This window comes from Macrobrachium rosenbergii, chromosome 12 (genome assembly GCF_040412425.1).
Source record: "Macrobrachium rosenbergii isolate ZJJX-2024 chromosome 12, ASM4041242v1, whole genome shotgun sequence".
NCBI classification, from domain to species: Eukaryota; Metazoa; Arthropoda; class Malacostraca; order Decapoda; family Palaemonidae; genus Macrobrachium; species Macrobrachium rosenbergii.
Window position 1 is genome coordinate 70,703,047 of NC_089752.1, and position 19,185 is coordinate 70,722,231.

Consider the following 19,185-nt stretch of genomic DNA (forward strand, 5'->3'; position numbering starts at 1 on the left):
GATCGTTTTTTGAATGTTCGTTCAGAGTTTTGCGGTTCATTTGAAATCACCAGAGACGGAAGAAATGTCTTTTTTGTATAGCCTACATGTACAGTAGCCCATGTGCACAAGGGAATTAAATGTTTCTGCCTATTTAAATATTTTTTGTTAAATGTCGTGCATGCAGGCTGCAAGTGGATCGTGTGGCTACTGCGGCATTAACACCTCCCGTCCACTCATTCTTGACAAAATCTTCATGTTGCAGCACAGTGTAATGAAGACATTCCAGTGTGATGTAGTGAAGGATTTTTTTGTTTTCTCGAACCATTTCACGTGTGTGCGAGGCTTTCGTAGCCTTCTCTTCAGTTGTCTCCTGCGAGCGAGCATTGTAGGTATTTTTGTGTTTGTGAATGTGATGAGTTGTATCGACTTGTCAAAATGAGCACACTAGAATTTTTAAGGTGTTATTGAAGCCATATTAACTACAGTAGTTTTCGTGTTTGGGTGAGAGCGCGTGTCTGTTACTTATTATTAAATCCTGCAATCATCTGGAGGAGTTTTGCCGAGTATAGTTCTGTACATGTGAATGTTCATTAATACGGATAACTATTGTACACTGGGCGCTTCAGCTCGTGAATATGAGGGGAACTTCAACTTTGCAAATTTTTGACCAGCTTTTGCTAAAGGTTCCAAGAATGGGACAGCTTCACTCTGAGGTAAACCCATTGTAGTGACAACCTTGTATAGACTCGGGTTAACGTGTTAACTAAAATTTCCCTTAATCGTTAAGCTGATTTTGTGTCTTTTCCCTTAGGATCCTGAAGTCACTTTAAGACGAGGAAAAATTTCATGACGTAGCTAAATAGTTTCCATTTGTCACTTCTAAACCTAATACGGTGCCCTGCCTTCAAAAGGCTAGTTATTTGTCATCGTAGAAAATGACCTGATCGTCATTCAGGGTCTCATTTCGAGCATCCAGTCCAAGTCCTGTGGGAAGTTGCGATACCACTGACTCCTGCTGGCGGCTGTTGATGAAGCCAGGTTTGGCGAGGACACCCAAGGACGAGTAAATGTGGCGCTGTTGCGTCTGAAGTTGCTGCTGCTGCTGCTGCTGCCGCCGCCGCCGCCGCCGCCGGCTCTTAGTTGCCTTTATTGTACATTGCAGTCAGGTGCGATCGAGTTGCTCCTTCGCTCACATCTCCCCACATATTGCTGCCCTCTCCATACAAATGTTGAGCTTTTTCTTATTCATATAACTTGTATGTATATCGATCAAGTCCAATCTTGATTTTTGTGACTCATGGCGTTACTCTTCCTTTCAAGAGTGAAGGTTGAGTTGTCGTTATGCACGTGCGTTGAAATTCGTATGTGAAAATGATTTCGCCTTTCTGAATTAGAGTTTGAGGTTTAAAGGTTTATAGTGATGTCTTGATTACGCAATCTCTTTTTTCCTCTCGAAGATGGACACGAGACCACGAGAAGAATTTCGTCTTGCCAATTCAAACAGGTTTATTATCCTCCTTTGAGGAGATCAAGGTTAAGCTCGACCATCAGGCAAGAACAGCCTGTGCTCACTCCCTTTAACCCCACTGTTGTTCCCTCCCTCCCTCCCTCCCTTCCTCCCCACCCGTTACCCCAGCTATTCTCACAACGAATGGCCCCCCACCCCCATCCCCTATTCCGTGGTCTTCGATACTTTGCACGAACGCTTCTGGATGGGTGGCTAGGTGGGCAAGGGTGGGTGGGTGGGTAATGCTGCTACATACCACAGCGTACCAAGGGCATGGAAAGATTATCATGGCAGATGTTGTTGTTTTCCTTTAGTAGGTTCTCGTTAGGTTGCGAAATTGTTTTTCGGCCAGGTTTGGCTTAGACGCATTTGTATTTCAGCACAGGTTCAGCGCTGTGGGTAAAATAAAAAGGAAGCAGCCTTTTTCGTTTGACAAGGATTCCAGCCGCACAATTTTCAGACGTCGAGTGAAGGAGTTTGGTTGCCTCTGAAGTATCCTGATGTCAGGTTACCCTTTAAAGAGTTTTCGTTGAAGGTTAGGCACTCAGGGCTCCCAATATAAGCATCGTATCCATAACTACTGTCGTATATTTTGATGCCGATTCAACTATGTAGGGGGAGGAGCATAGGAGGAAGCGTAACAGAAAAATGTGAAGTGGAAACCGGGCTGTAGTTGCCGCCCTTGAGGAAAACCGCACCCACCAGATGTTGAGGATCAGTGCTCAAGGGCAGTGTTGCCTTGCTTCTCGTACTGGCTGCGGCTTTCTTGTGACATTCAGAACTACTGTTGTTACTGGTGGTTGAGGATTTCTGTAATTCCGGTTTATTTAAACATTCTCATGTCAGTTATTTGTGACAATTTATCGGAATCCTGTGCACGTGTGTTAGTCTAAGATGAACCAAGTGTTGAGCTTCTTGTCTAATCCTACAGCCACCGCAGCGGCTCCATCTCCGGAGGCCATGCGTTATCCCTGGTGCTTCGTCCCTAGGGTTAGTGTGTCGGGTTGCTTGTGATCGTATGCTTGAAGTTTTACTTTCTGGAAGAAGCTGTGTAAGCGAAAGTGTTCTAACAGGGTCAATGAAAGCGAGGACTACCACCAAAAACGAGCTCTGAAGGTGGTGACTACTGAATGTCCGAGAGAATGTTTCATTTGAGGGCTGGAGTTACTCACCCTTACTCTGGCGTTAAGTAGTTCGAGATCTAGTTTCCTTGGTTTAAGTAAAAGTTATTATCATCATGATTTTGTTTGTGTGCTCAGTCATGAAAGAAATCTTTTCTGCGTTGCGATTAGTGAACTCCGTTTCCTACGTCAATCTGTTCCGTGCTTGGTTTACTATTCTTCATATATGAAATGGCTCATAAATAACGTTATTCACGACGTTGAAGTTGCCAGCCGATTTCCCCGCTTTCCTACTAAACGCTGTGTCAGTAGAAATAAAGCGTTTAATCTCTGCATTGCGTGGAGAGGATATTTTCTAATTATGCGTTGTTGATTTTGTGAAATCAAGGGATAACAATAAGGTAAAATTATTATTTTTCAACAGTACTGAAATGATATTCCCTTCACCTCCCGTGAGCTACTTTTAACATGTACATTAAGTTTCAGATATTATCTGTCTTCACCACGATTTTTTTTTTTTTTTTTGCTAATTATGGCACTGTCGTATGATAACATCAAGACAAGAGTGGATGGACCAATAAAGTAAGAACCGGGATATATTGCGAAAGCACTTGTGCAGTTCATGTGAAGTAGATACATTTGGTATTTTTATGAATGAAGTTATACTAGCAGCAATGTTAGCGAATCCATGTGAATTGTGAGGGTCTCCTCAGGTAAGAAGGAGATGAATGCCTACAACATATAGGCCCTATTAAATTATAGAATTTTACCGACGCAGCTTTGCTCGCTCCCTTGTCTGATTCAACAAAGCAACGAAGCACCCTTTTCATGGTGTTCCTACTATTATAGTCTCCTCTCTTCTACCATTAACCCCCAAACAGAAGGACAAGTGTGGCCATGAACCAGCCTGAAGCTCAGGAACGTCGATTGACTTCGTGTCCTTTTTGGTAAATGTCAACTTTAAAAAGCTCAAATTTCTGCTCAGTAAATCGGGCCTGAAAAGACATAAACAAGTGATGGCTTACTACTACTATATTTTTTTTTTATTCTGGTAAACTGACAGGATTTTATGTAGTATTTACAGATCAGAACAAAATCTGTATAACTATATATATATATATATATATATATATATATATATATATATATATATATATATATATATATATATATATATACACACACACACATATATACATATACTGACGAAAATACCTCCATCTGTCCGAAGTATGTAATTAGGGAGGAGGGAAGAAGGAATCGAAAGACGTGGAAAAACAGGAGGAATAGAATTCTAAAACCTGTTGGACCAGAAGTCTCCACAAATCCGTGCAAACCGAGTACATGAGGGAAATGATCTGGCGGGTCTTACGATAGGAGGAACTCTCCCAGTCGAGACGGAAAACAAATGGTAAAGTATTTCAGATATGAGAGCAGTGTTCCAAACGAGCTAGTAAAGCCAACATGTTTATGAAAATTTGGACGAAGACAAAAAATTTTTTTTTTTTTTTTTTTTTTTTTTTTCAAACAAGAACTGATATTTTGGCTTTCGATTTAGCAATTTGAACTTTGTGACCTGTCCCAGACACTTTTGAAGTAAATTAAATGACTGACCAGAGTGTTTATAAAAGTGAAAGATTCAGTAACATTTCTATTAAAAGCAGATGAATAATATGGTAGAAATAGCCTGAGGAGGTGAAATAACTAAGAGGGTTTCCAGTAAGAAGAGCTCAGTAGATCTGAGTGATAGATGAAACAGAGCCAATTGAACTGTGGAGAGGAATTCTGGATGGTGAAGGTGGAAGCAATAAATCAGGAAAGTTAAATAATCGGCAGAATCGATTTGTTCATAAATCTTATATCTGTCCCTTAACTCGAATGAGTAATAGATAAGTACAGTTTGGTATTTTTACATTGTTGTAGTTATTGCGTTGACGAATAACAATTTTGCAGCCTTTTGTGTGCTTGCTGTTTTTCTGTCGGTTCATCGTAACCATGGGCATTGTTTTGCATATTAATATCCTGCTTGTAACTTAGTAAATGTCATATCACTTTCATACAGTTCATTGTATTTACATTTTGTTTTTCCTGAGAGAGAGGAGGGCGTTCACTACTCTATATGTAGTCTCGGAGATGAAAGAACACTTCAGAGAATAGATAGAAGAATTCAGCCAAGATGATATGTATCCATTGGGAACAGGGATTACCTGTTAAGTTTGTTTTTAGTGAATGCAGTTGAAGATGATGAAGTGGCAGCAGCAAATAATGTTAAATGTAATGCCTACGAAAGAACATTAACCTCAGGAATTTGTGTTACAATGTCACCAGACTGCATTAAAAGTAGTTGTGGGATGCGAGGGTGAGAGATCTGACCACGTCAGACCGAAACCATTCTTCACAGTCGTGGAATCAACCCAAACCCAACCTCAGCCCGCTATGCCAATATGAAGGTTCTCGATGAAACTGATTTTTTCTTTAACATGGAAGAAATGAAAGTGAGCAGACATTAATACGGTGGAGGGTTGGTGATTTCAATGGCTAAATAACCGTCTCTCAAGTTCTTGCAGTGAATTGCGGTAAGAAGAACGGTATTAGACAAATTATTGAAGCATGTTCGTTCTTGTCCCTTGCACATTGCAAACACTTTATATCTGAAAATAGGGAACTATAGTCACTGAAGACCAGATGGTATAATTACAAAAATATACTCTGCTCATATACAGCTATGTATATATATATATATATATATATATATATATATATATATATATATATATATATATATATATATATATATATATATATTATATTATATTATATATACATGTATGTATATATGTATGTCTCATAATACCGTCATTTCTGTAAACGTTACAAGCGCTAAAACAGCATCCAATATTTTTCCTGATAATATTAGTACAAGTAACCGATGCCCTACGAATCCTTGGTAGGAAGCAAAGCACGAGATGTGAGAGGCAGATCAGTATGGAAATCTTGGCAGTGTGCGGCCTCACACATCACTTAGAAATCCGTCCCATGAGTAATCGAAAATTTGTAGCAAAACTAAAAGCATGAAAGGTTGTTGATTTGGATAGCACCTTCATTAACAAATGTGTATTGCTTCTCAAATGAAAAGCTGTAAAGGCGGCCTTTACGTAAGCTCCGTTACAGAAGTTACGGAAGTTATGTATGGGAGCCTTGTGAGCAATCAAATCCAAAGCAGTAATAATAGTTTGAGCAGATTTGAACTCGTGTTTATGGTCGTGATCGTCTTGGATGTAAACAAGTGGTATTCTAAATGGGCTTCAAAACAGTTGATTGTTGCACGTTTGCGTTCCGTGTGTATGGGTAGCAGCTTTTAAATTTATTGATTAAAAAGTCAAAGACTTCGTCAGTCCTCCAGAAAGCGATACAGTTGTTACATATTGCCGTTTGGATTAGGTACATTATTTAGTTTGACAAGAAGCAATTAAACGTAACATAATTAAAGAGAAAACACCACTGATTTTAGATAATAGGGAAACCCATGGGTCCCAGCTGGAAAGGTGGTTTATGCTTTATGTATCCCTTAAACGAAATGTATCACATTAGAAATGGAACAGGATACCGGGTATTAGGAAATCGGTTATACTCTGACAAGTGACCGGCCGTGCTTGATGATTTTCGTTTTAAGTGAATTGACATGTGATTTCAGTTATACTCAAGAAGGCGAGACAGGTACAGTAGCGGTGAATAAAATTTTGGAAAACACATACAAATGAAATTTTAATCTAGTTCTTGAGAATGTTCTTCAAGGCTGTAGGTTCCAAGGACAGTTATTCAGTGGCACTGTGGAAGGCCGAATAGCTTTCATGCTTATAGCCTACTAGCGCGTAGCACATTTCTCTCTCTCTCTCTCTCTCTCTCTCTCTCTCTCTCTCTCTCTCTCTCTCTCTCTCTCTCTCTATTAGTAAGTCTTCTGACGTTACAGTTTTCTTGAATTCTTTGTGAATGCGGAGAACCGCCTTCATAATAATTATTTCCAAGAATGAATTGCATGGTAAAACGACAGTATCAGCTAGGCCTTAAGGGGCGATGTAATAACTAAACTGTATCATTCATTGGAAACAGGCCGCTAATTCAATATCAATATATTTTTCCTTTTGTTTGCCCCTACACTTAGCCACGTTGTACTAAAGGGCCTTAGTGTGTATCGTTATGGACCCGTCCATGGCGTGGAATGTGGTGTAACTGTGTGTGTGTGTGTGTGTGTGTGTGTGTGTGCGCGTGCGCGTGCGCGCGCAGTCACTGCTAGTCCCGCTTCCTGTAAAACTTCAGTCTTAAAGCCAATTGGTTGAATTTGTGAATGAGCGTCTTTGTTTATATGCAGCACTTGGCCTCTAGTCTCTCTCTCCCCCGTATTCTTGTGTTGGTTTTGGATTGAACGATGCCAGATACTCTTTGATAATCCTCTCATGCTCTCCTAACTTATCTGCGCGCACAGCCCTGCGTACATGTGTTACAAAACCATGTGCATCGAGTGTGACGTGTATTGAGGATGGCATGAATCACTTGTTGGTGATCTTTGTTTACATGTTGAAGGAGAAATGAAAAGGGAGGCGCCGAAGGGATAGCTGGTGCTGTACCGGGAGGAGGGGATGAAGAATGACTGTTTGTTGCATGGAATAAAGGGCTTGGTGTGTGTTTTGAGCGAGAGAGAGGACGTGTGTGCGTGCTGAGTGTACGTCAATTGACTGGTGGTTGAGTCACTGGTGGAGCCCTGTCACGACTCTCTCTCTCTCTTCCCCGCTCAAACACACATACATACAGGTACAGAGGCACCACGTTAGTTTCTTGGCTGACGTTCTCGCGTGCGCACAGACACATTTCTTGCAATTACGTAGCTTTCGCTGTCGTCGGTACGCAAGTACTTCCAGGTTTTTATGAGGCCCATACCTAAAATAGTGAGTTTAGAACTACCTATTTACGATATTTAGTGCTTTTGTGATATAAGGAGTGATCGATCATTTTTCTTCATAACTGGCGTTGGAGAATTTAATTTTCTCAGAAAATGACCTCTTTAACTTAGGATATTGAAGGTGAAAGAGTGATTTATCCATGAGTGTTAGCTATGCTATTAACCTCCCCAAAAAAGATACTGTGAGCTAACATATTTACTTCATGATTCTGGAGAATTCTTGAACAAGATAAGGTTTCTTGTGCATTGTCGGTGTTGGGTTGTGGCAAATCGTTAAAAGACATGCAGACATGATCAATAATCAAAGTGGGAGTTGAAAGACCATGGGTTGGGCCAAGGCTTCAAAGGGGTGGAACAAGGTGATAATACGAGGGGGAGGATCTACTGGCTGAGAGACCCCAAGCCCCAGCTTATGCTGATGTTGCACGGCAAATGAACGGACTGGTGTTGCGCACACTAGGCTACTTGCATTCGTGATGGAGCTTGATGGAACGTCTTCCCTTATTTTCCTCTCTCTATAAAAAAGGAATATATAACACATACATACATACATATTTATATACATAAATATATGTATATATGCACATATAGATATACACACACACACCAAATAGGAGAATTTCCTTTACCATTACCAGATCTTCATTGTTCTTTTTCACTTTATTTATCGACACACTACTGTATATTATGTTTGTTCTTGCCCCAAAGTCTTATTCTCGCGAACGTTGTTAGCCGGGGTATTGTCATAAGACATTGGAACGCAGTCCCAGGAGAGGAGCTGATGAAATAGCTGAATAGACCCTCTCTACTATAGGTGTGTCCTCCCGTTCAGCACGGAGCTTTAATGGTATGTTCTCTATCTCGTGGAAGAATCTGTGTAGAACTGTCATTATTTACTGACTCAGATTTTAGCGCAAACAAATTTCCATTTTCTCTTGTGTCATTGATGACGCATGGCTATTGGACATTCCACTCTCCAGCCTTTGGGAATGTGACTAATACATTTATTTAACCAGGACCTCAGGATAATTTTGCTTTCCACACTTTGTGGGACTACATATTATTATTTCCAGCCAATTTTGTGTCTTTTATTTTTGCCTGTATAATAACTTACATAAGTCTTAGGATGGACGCGTTATCACTTTCTCGTGTAACAAACTAGTCTGAAAAATCCATGATATTGTATCCACTTTTTATGGTGGTTGCGGTGGTGGTGATACCTGGTACCTGCCAGTGGTAATCGACTTCACCTTGCATTCCTGAATGTTGTCATAGAATGTTCCCACAAGGCAGTCAACAAGTGCAGTAAAGCTTGACGATTGTGCGAAATTCCGAGAAAAGAAATAAGAGGGCGGTACTAAAACATTACTTTATTTGTTCGGTTTTAGACATTGCATATTGGAAAGCTGTTACCTACTCAGACGTCATCACAATTACGCCATGTGAAAATTGCACCCCGAACGAACACACTTTCCTTACCTACATTTTCTTAATTAAGCACTTGACACCTAAGGGAGGCTTTATAAAATTTAATTTGAGAGATGGAATTTTATGTAAGTGAATACTCAGTCAGTCTTCCTATGTGCAAACATGTCCGATGGGATAGATGCACAAAGCTGATAAGGTGAAAATTCATGGTGAACTAAACTAGTGGGTATTAATTTGCAAAGCAGGTTCTAGCAGATGAAAAGATCCAAATGAGAATAGTAGAAAGTTAAGAGTGAAGAGAATAACTTATCTTCCAAACGTAAATGTATAGATACACAGTACTGAGACAGTTTTACAGCCTACCCATGCAGTTTTCATCAGTAATACTAGTCTGAAGACTTCGGCAGGTTTTACGATAAAAATAATGAAGTAGGCTACTCAAAATGCATGTCACTGTGATAGTTGGACTTCTCAGAAGATGATTGCTGGGGCTTTGCAAAATAAGTAGCATTCACATTATCGAGGGGTACAAACACGGCTGAATATGAGTGCTAATTATAATTGTAGTTGGTTAGGAAATGAATGCAGTATTAGAGCAATTTTGTCCTGAAGGTAAGGTCCCAAGATTGTCCAAATTTCCCAACTGGGTTCCAATAACAGTACTAAGAATGCATTGTCATAGATATAGGAAACTGGAAGCCTTACAGCGCTGTTTTCGTGTGAATCATTAAGCCAGACAATGGCTGCTGTATTGAGTTAATTGCCCTACTGCTCCCTCCCTCCCTCTCGCGACAGCAGATGTGTTGAGACCTTGAAACACCGCTCTCTCTCTCTCTCTCTCTCTCTCTCTCTCTCTCTCTCTCTCTCTCTCTCTAAGGTTTTCATTTGTCACTTACATATGCCGACTGCTTTGTTTCTAGCCATTTTCTGTCTTTGATTGGTAGTTTTGTATGTGTGCGTATGTTGCGTGCAGTTTTTTTTTTTTTTAGCAAACGTTAATTGCAAGAGAGAGAGAGAGAGAGTTTCTCAATTTATATCTTGCACTGAACGTTTGCACGTTTGCTACAGCAAAATGTACCTGTTTGGTTGGCGGTAGTGAAGCCTACACTTGAGAAAACACCTGAATTCTGCGCAAGTGCAGAATAAATCAATCAGGAAAAAAAAAACCCTTCCTGAGTGGATGAGATAAATGGTCTAAACTTTGATTGAAATATTCTTGTCAAAGGGCTCTTACATTTGCCATAACCTGGGTAAAAGAAATAACAAAAGAAAACCAATGAAAACAACAATTGACCACGAACGGGACTCATGTGCGCCAGTGCTTGATAGTAATGCGATTTTACTTGCTTCACATTCGTTCAATTTCACCTAGTTTGAACTTCTGTAGTTCCAACGGTTCGTTCAGCTACACGATTGGGAAGATTGTTTCCTAGTTCGGTGACAATTGGAACAAAATTGTGTTGCATTAACCTTGAAAAAAAAGCAAGACTTAAAATTAACAGTCTAGTACTGCGTGGTGGGTCGTATAATCTAGGAAGATCTAAATGCGAATTATGATCAGAATAATGAAAAGTTTGTCCTAAAGGATCCACAAGGACCCTTTAGAAAATTTATGAACTCTCGTGATACAGAGTTTTTCTCCCAAATGAAAAGTTTCGTATTATTATTATTATATTATTATTAATAAGAGAGTTTTTCTCCCAAATGAAAAGTTTCGTATTATTATTAAATTATTATTATTATTATTGTTATTATTCAGAAGATTAACCGTACTCATATGGAACAAGCCCACAGGAATAGCATTAGGGCAGTAATGTATTGCATCTTCGCTTGAACTTTTGAAGTTCCAATTGCACGACATCCTTAGGGAGGCTGTTCCACAACCCAGCGGTTTAAGGAATAAAGAACCTCTGGAACTAAGAAGTTTGACAGCGATGCATTTTACTGCATATTGGTGCTGTTGTTGGGTGAATCTGGTTGTTCTCGGTACGAAAAGGGGATCAGGGATCAATTGTGAATGCGAAAGATCTCTATTCAAATACAACTTATGAAAAAGTGACATACAAGAGACCATCCGTCGATGGTTCAAGTCATAACTGCTGCTATTAGGAAACAGAAACCTACCACCACGAACCACTCTGTCTAAAAGAGATAAATCTCTGGCGAAGCAGACAGCCACACTGGACAACAGTACTCTTGTCAAGGAAGCACAAATGACCTAAAACAGGTTACACTGATTTTGCCCTTGTTATAAATATGAGGCCTTACGAACAATGCCTGAATTTGCTGCAACTTACATTAGATCTTTCTCAAAAGTTACACCTAGAATAGTTAAAGCTTCAGACTCATTCAGGAAAGTTCCATCCAACTGAAGGGGAGGATGGTGTGGAAATTCTGTACGAGATCCGCTAATCAGTAGTGTTTTCATTTTACTGGAGTTCAGCCTCATACCACACCGACTACACCATTCACTGATCCGGTTCATGTTCCGATTGAGGCTGAGGCAGCTTCATTTCTCGTAAGTGGAGACTACTACACCCATAAGTGCTGCATCATCAGCATACTGAACAATCTTGTTTTCCAGGCCAACAACCTTATCGCTTGTATACTGTACACCAAAAATTAAGAGTGAACCAAGAACACTACCCTTTGGGACTCCGGGCACAATAGGTCTTGGTTCACTAAAGATCTCATCAACAGCAACTCGCAGCTCCCTACCTGTAACGAAATCTTGAAGTAATCCTTAAGCATATGCACCCGCTCCATGATTCTGAAATAAGTTACAAGAATGGTCCTGTCACCATTGTCTCTTGCTCCTTGGCACACTATATATACTCGCCCTTACCGTGTGCGCGAACATCGTTCATAAGTACCGACCCTTAAGTGATTAAACATACAGGAACTCACTCATTAAACATACAGGAAGCTCATGAGTGAGTGGGGCCGAATATGCACAACAGAGAAGGATAATGTGTAAGCATATTGATCATCTGATAATGGGAAGTTTTATTCTTTGGGATTATTTTTTGTAAATTCACAGTAGTGTTGGTTTTTTTCGTGAATTATCTCGTACTTGAAGTGTATGTGGCAATTTGTCAGAAAATGAAAATTTAAATGTATATAAGTAGCATTTAATGGACTTTTGAAAAACCTTACAAAACACCAAAAGAACCAGTCCCTCTTTTTAAATATCTTTTTTCAGGTACCTGAATAGTTAGGTTTTTCCGAGTTTAAACATTTCTTAACTTGTTTCATTTGAACTTGGGTTTATATTAAAACGTGGATGTTAAAGGGGCATTTTAAATTCGTTTTATTTTATCGAGGCCTCTTGAGAAACTGCCTTCATTTTCGACATGAAGTTTGCTTCATAAATGTATGTGGAGTGTTCTTTTGTCGATGCAGCCGCTACCTTTTTATGTCAGTGATGATAAAGAAAATTATGTTTTACGGTTTACATTATTTTTACTGTTAAATAATGCTGGTGTTGCGAATTTCCTTTGGTGCTGTTACTTTGACGGCTTTTTTATTTGGTTGGTTTTCTTCGGGTGTTACTCTTCTTTAGTCCGGCGTAACTTTGTTACGGGGAACCTGTGTTTTGTAAAACAATGTTGAGATATTTACGCTGATTTTTGGGGGGTTGGGGGGCGGCCGATGTAAGAGAAACTTTCTTTATTAAATAAGAGTTGTTTGTCTTGAATGTTGCTTGATAGTGAAGTGGGTTTCTTGCTTGGTCATCTTGAAGAATAGTGGCTCTTGGGAAAACTCATACTGTGCCAGCCATTGTGATGAATTTTTTCTTTAGTCTAATCATTGTAATAGCTGGAATATGTGGCGGTGTTGTCGGTTACCCAACGATCGTGGTTCTTGGATTTTATATAATTAGCTCCGGCGTTTTCAGTTATTTCAAATGTAAACCATCAACATTGTGATGAGTAAAACAGTTGTCTTTTGAGGCCGAGACTAATATAGTAGTATTTCCCTCCAGGAAGGGAAGCGAGTGAATGCCTGTTTCCATTTGGATCATTCACGAGGCTTTGTTCGAATTAAGTTCACAGATGTTGTTTCCGGGTCTCGAACATAGAGGTATTTAATGAGGTGTTTCAGACACGCATGCACGCGGTCTTTTTGTGTTTTGTATAACATATATTAATGGTTAGTAGTGCAGTTTTGTAGTTATCCTGTAGTAAATATTACTATAACTATGACCTTAGTTGCAAATGAATTTTATAGTCATCTGCATACTGTTCTAAATCATTTCCAAAAACATCCGCATGTAATAATAGATTAAAAAACGACGTTGGGCCAGTATGTTTTGGTGGAACACCAGGCTGGATAGCTTGGTCTTTCCTAAAACCATTAACAGTCAACAAGAACAGTAGAAGATTTCAAGTTGAGTCATAGTGACATAACCAGAAATAATGCAAGAAGGTGGCTGGCTGAAGGTTCTAGATATGAGGGAGGGCAAAGTCATCCAAAGATGGTGGGTTTTGCTGAATGGTGAATCAGTAAGGTTGCTCTGCTTGTTCGAGTTTGTTTTGGTTATCACAGCAAATTATTAACGGCGACTGTCGGTAGGCTTTTTAGTTTTCTGCAAAAGAAAATGATTGAGGTGGCTTTGTCTGTCCGTCCGGGTGCACTTTTTCTGTCCGCCCTCAGATCTTAAAAACTACCGAGGCTAGAGGGCTGCAAAATTGCTATGTTGATCATCCACCCGCCAATCATCAAACTTAACAAATTGCAGCCCTCTAGCCTCAGTAGTTTTTATTTTATTCAAGGTTAAAGTTAGCCATGATCGTGTGTCTGGCATCGCTGTAGGACAGGCCACCACCGGGCCGTCGCTGAAAGCTTCATGGGCTGCGGCTTGTACAGAAAACTCGATTTCGCTTGCATTTTTTATTTGTTTTATCATGTCGCTGGTTCGTGTTTTACATTGATTATCCTTATAGAGGAATAGTTAACTTCTTATTGGTCGAACGTTGGAGTTGAACATTCCTGAAATGTCCGAGTTTTATTCACTTGAATTAAATGGAGCGTTTCACTTTCAGAGTAGCACAGGTGGCATATAAATTCATGACGCAAAACACGTTCCATCATTCACTACTGCCTTTACCCACTTTTTGTCTTTCAAAATGGTGTTGAAAGTATAAGGTGCTCCGCGTGCTAGCAAAGGGTCAGAGGTGCCGGGAAGCTCCCTCATTGTGACCTTGACCATGGCAACCAGGTCAAGTTGAGGTATTGATATCGGGGTGCACTTTTCCTCACGAATTGATTATACATGTGTATGCATTTATGTACGTGTATGTGTGTGTGTATTTATATATTATACATACAAACTTTGTATTTAATTTTAATGAAAACTAACATTGGTCTTTTTTTCTTTCCAGCACATGGTGCAAACGACTATGGCTGCGCCGTTCCCCTACAGTCAGAACGGCGAGGCGGGCGTAAAAGCAGATCCCGGTAAAGAAGGGCCGCCTTTTTCGCCGCCGGGAGCCCCGGGGGCCCCGGCACCTGGCGCCCCCGGAGCACCCCCAGCACCACAAACCACACCCACCGCTGCCGTCCCTGGCGTCCCTGTCACAGTGTCGTCGAGGTAAGGACCGAAGAGGTCGCAAATTTGACCCAAGAATTCCCCACCCCCCTCTCTCTCTCTCTCTCTCTCTCTCTCTCTCTCTCTCTCTCTCTCTCTCTCTCTCTCTCTCTCTCTCTCTCTCTCTCTCTCTCCTGTAGATCTTTGCACCATTGGATTGTATATTTTTCGTTTGTTATTGATTGGAGACATCTTGCTCTGGAGTGTGAAGAAGTAAACGTTCCTTTTATATTGGTCATTCAGGCATTTTTTTCGTGTTTCATAAATCCATGTATTTCACTTTAACATTATATGTCATTGAAGGAACTTCATTATTTATGTTGACGTTTTTGTTTTTCGTCATTTTCTTGGCTTTCCTCAGGATTTAAATGCTCCTTGTCGTTGACAACTCAACTCCCGTCTCGGCCAGGTCTTCATCGCAATCAGGATGAGGGTTTTGCCTTAAAATCGTCCATCATCTTTTATTTTGAATCTTTTGATCCGAAAATATAGCCAAATTTTTTTGTTTTATGGCCTAAATATTAGTCTAATTGGCCTTGAAATTTAGTGGTAGTGAGCTCACACAGCCAAAATGCTTAAGCACCAAGAAATGACTCGTTTCAATTGACGTTTTCTCTCTCTCTCTCTCTCTCTCTCTCTCTCTCTCTCTCTCTCTCTCTCTCTCTCTCTCTCTCTCTCTCATATGCTTCCTTCTCAGTCTATCCTATAACGACATAATTGTGTCTGACAGCGGCACTGGTTTAGTCTGATCTTCTGTAGGTACGGCTACCTCGAATAATGTCCAGGAAGGGCAAAGTGAGTGACATAGAAAAAGCAGAATTTTTTCTTTCCCGGCCCATTGAAGTGTTCGAGTCACACAGCTTAACAAAACAAAAAAATGTCATGTCAAGGAGCGCTTACATTTACTGGCCCGCGCAAAGCTTACGCAGTTTGAGGAATAACCTCAACTTGAAGACCTACGTGAGGGCAAACGCGGTGCTTTGTGTGTTTGAACGAAAGCGGTAAAGAATAATATCATTTATTGCAGAGCTGCTGGATATTCATGTCTTTAAGTGAAGTGTGAAAGTAATTACGATATACAAGCAAAATTTATTGGGGATGATTAGTGTATTTTTGTAGGAAAGCTGACTTGCGTTATGTAGGAGAGGGACAATGAAATCAAACCAGCTTTACCCTTGGTAGGCAACCCTTCTAAGAGATGGTTACTCTGAATACAAGCCTTGTTCTCCAACCGTGGATTGTGTCATAGCCCTTCGAAAAGTGTGTAGGACAGGGTGATGAGAAACCAAAAGTCGCTTGGTGGATTATCAGGGAAGTGCCTTTGTCTTTATCATATTTTTTCCTTCTGAGCATTTTATAGTTTCTACAGTAAATCCATCCTGACTAGCGGATTTCTTATTTGCTATACAAGGTGTGCCAGGCCCACCTTGTCGACCAGTTGCTTGCGGCTCTTTTCTTTCAGTGACACATGGTCACGTTTTTATATACATTCAACAGTATTTTTGTAAATAATGTAAATATCGTTGTTGATGATGATGTTGTTTATTGTTCTGTTGATTTTTACAATGTTGCTGTTGTTATTAGCCTGTTTATGAGTTTTGCTAGCGATTTTATGTTTAGTTAATTTTAATTCTTTCGGGAGACATTGAACTGAACCCTGGACCTGTCATTCATTTCATTAAGAAAAATTGCAAAGTACTTTACTCAAATATTAAAGGCTTAAAGTCAGATGTTCTTGATCTCCAGAGTTGTGCCCGCAACTGCAATTTGATGTTTTTAGTCCCTGGGTTTGATGGCCATGGTTTTATTTATCGTCGCAACATCCCACATGCGCAGGGTTTTGTTATATACACTTCAGGCCGGACGACCCATTTATTGTCAGAAAAATTTGGAGTGTAGTTGTCCCGAAGTTCTTTGTTTTAGAATTTCAGTAAGTTCTACAATGTGTACATATTTGCTGTTTACCCCAATCCAGATATCGACGATTCTATATACGACTGTCTCTTGGAAAGGATTATTATGGTTCAGTCTCAGGATTCAAAAGCTTCATTCGTTATTTGTGAAGACACTAATGCAAAGCACAGCGAGTGGCTAAATTCAAGTTCCACAAATCAACATTGCCAGTCTGCTCTTGAGTTTTGTGTATCCTCCGATTTTGTCCAGCTAATTGAGGAACCCACACATATTTCTGGTAATCGATTAGACCTCTTTTTCACAGATGTTCCAGCTATTGTCAAGCCCAAGGTGTGTGAATATATAGGCACTTCTGATCATTGCCCCTTTGAGATGGACATTAGGTCAATCGGTATATTCCTAATGCCACCATTGGAAAAACGGTCTGGCAGAAATCTAGAGCCAATTGGGATCACATTATTGAAGCTGGTTAGGCACTTAATAATAATACAGGTGCTATATTAGTTCCTGATCCCAAGAAGAAGTTAAATGAAATGCTGATGGTTATTTCAGTAAGGTATGTTCTTAGAAAGGTCATCAAATTCTTGACAAATGAACAGGCATGGTTTTATGATAACATGTAGGAGAGCTTACCATGACAAACAGACCAAATTCAACACATGGCGACGAAATTGTTCATATAAAAATTACATTATTTTTGTTGAGTCTTGCCATGCTTCAAGTATAACTTCCCATACAGCCAAGAGCAACTGTAAGAAAGTAATCGGCCTCATCTGTGGTGGACCAAATTGGATCTTTGGGTCAGGCTCACCTTCCATTCTACCACTAGCCTACAACAGATGATGGTTGATTGGTTACTGTCTGTAGGGAAAAGGCTGAACTGCTTCATCGAGCTTTTGAAGCTAAGCAATCAGCTGAGGATGTCCCTTTCCCTGATACTTGTCATCCCGAACCTATTCCTATAAAATTTTTAATTCGCTCCTGATAGCAGGGGTAGAGAAGATCTTAATGGTTTCCAGTGTGTTGTCTCCCAAGATTAGTAGATTCTGTAGATTTTTATGTTGATGTAGTATCTTTGCGGATGAGCGTAAGCTTAGTAATACAGTGCCTGTTCCAAAGAGTTGCATATCTGCAGACAGTAGTAACTACAGGCCAATTTCTATTCTCCCTGTCCTCTCCAAAGTTGTCGAAAAACTTTTTTTGAGCCACTATATAATTATGTTTAATCTAAAGGATTGTTAGCTGATAGTCATTATGCATGTAGAAAGCAGTTAGGTACCTGCGATGTTCTTTTAGACTTTACATGCTATTTGCAAGAGAACCTTGATAAAGGTTTCGAGTGCAAAGTAATTCAAATAGATTTTAGTGCTTTTTTCGATTTAGTAAATCACTAGGCGTTGATGAGATCTTTAGTGAACCAACACCTATTTTGTCCCAAGCCCCACGGGGCAGTGTTCTTGGTTTACTATTATTTTGGGTGGTACACAAGTGATATGGTTATTTGCATGGAAAACAGGATTGTTCAGTATGTTGATGATGCAACACTTGTGGGTGTAGTAAAGTCTCCACTTATGAGAAATGAAGTTACCCTCAGCCTCAGTCGGGATATGGACCGGATCAGTGAATGGTGTAGTTGGTGGTGTATGAGGCTGAACTCCAGTATGACGATAACATTCTTGATTATCAGATCTCGTACAGATTTTCCACCCCATCCTCCCTTTCAGGTTGATGAGACTTTGCTGATTGAGTCTGAAGCTTTCAACTATTCTAGGTGTAACTTTTGACTTAAATCTTACTATAGAGAAACATCTAATGAAAGTTTCATTAAGTGCTGCACGAAAGTTAGGTATTGTTCTTAAGGCCTCATATATTTATAACTGATAAAATCATTGCAACCTGTTTTAGGTCAATAGTGCTTCCTTTACTGCTCTTGAGTTCTGTGTAACCTCCGATTTTGTCCAGGTAATTCCGGAGGTAATAAATTAGACCTCATATCCACAGATGTTCCAGCCATTGTCAAGTCCAAGGTATGTGAATATACTGTATAGGCACTTCTGATCATTGTGCCATTGAGATGGCCATACTTGTCAGTCAGCATATTCCTAATGCCACCATTGGAAAAATGGTCTGTCTAAAATCTAGAGCCAAATGGGATCGCATTCTTGAAGCTTGTCAGGCACTAAATATTTCATATGCTATATTAGATCCTGATCCTAGGAGGAAATGAAATGAAATGCTGGTGGCTATTTTTATAAGATATATATCCCTAGACAGGTTATCAAAATTAGGACAAATAGCCAGCCATGCTTTGATGATGCATGTAGACGAGCCTACCATTACAAACAAACCAAATTCAACATATGGTGACAAAATCGTTCAAATGAAAATTACACAATTTTTGTTGAGTCCCGTCGTGCTGCGAATAGAACTTACCATACAGCCGAGAGAAATTTAAAAAATTCCTTGAAGGTGAAACTTGTAGGAATTACTCTGCCTCATCTGTGGTGGACCAAATTGGTATCATCTGTCTTTGGGTCAGGGACACCTTCCATTCCACTACTACTAGCAGATGATGGTAGATTGATTACTGGCCCTGGGGAAGAGGCTGAACTGCTTTGTCGAGATTTTGAAGCTAAGCATTCATCTGAGATGTCCCTCTCCTTGAACCCATCCCTACAAAACTTGC

At 40.0% G+C, this 19,185-nt stretch overlaps 1 protein-coding gene across 40 annotated transcripts in view; it reads left to right on the forward strand.

Annotated features, from left to right (window-relative positions):
• Positions 1-19,185, forward strand: part of LOC136843719 (RNA binding protein fox-1 homolog 1-like) — a 483,433-nt gene that overhangs the window by 377,279 nt on the left and 86,969 nt on the right. For 20 of the 40 annotated variants that reach the window (XM_067112321.1, XM_067112335.1, XM_067112334.1 and 17 more), the window contains one exon: positions 14,380-14,588. In XM_067112321.1, the coding sequence (XP_066968422.1) occupies positions 14,380-14,588 (209 nt within the window). Of the gene's footprint in view, positions 1-2,197; positions 2,480-7,410; positions 7,554-14,379; positions 14,589-19,185 lie in introns of those variants that run through there. The other 20 variants (XM_067112323.1, XM_067112324.1, XM_067112326.1 and 17 more) reach the window with 9 other exon arrangements.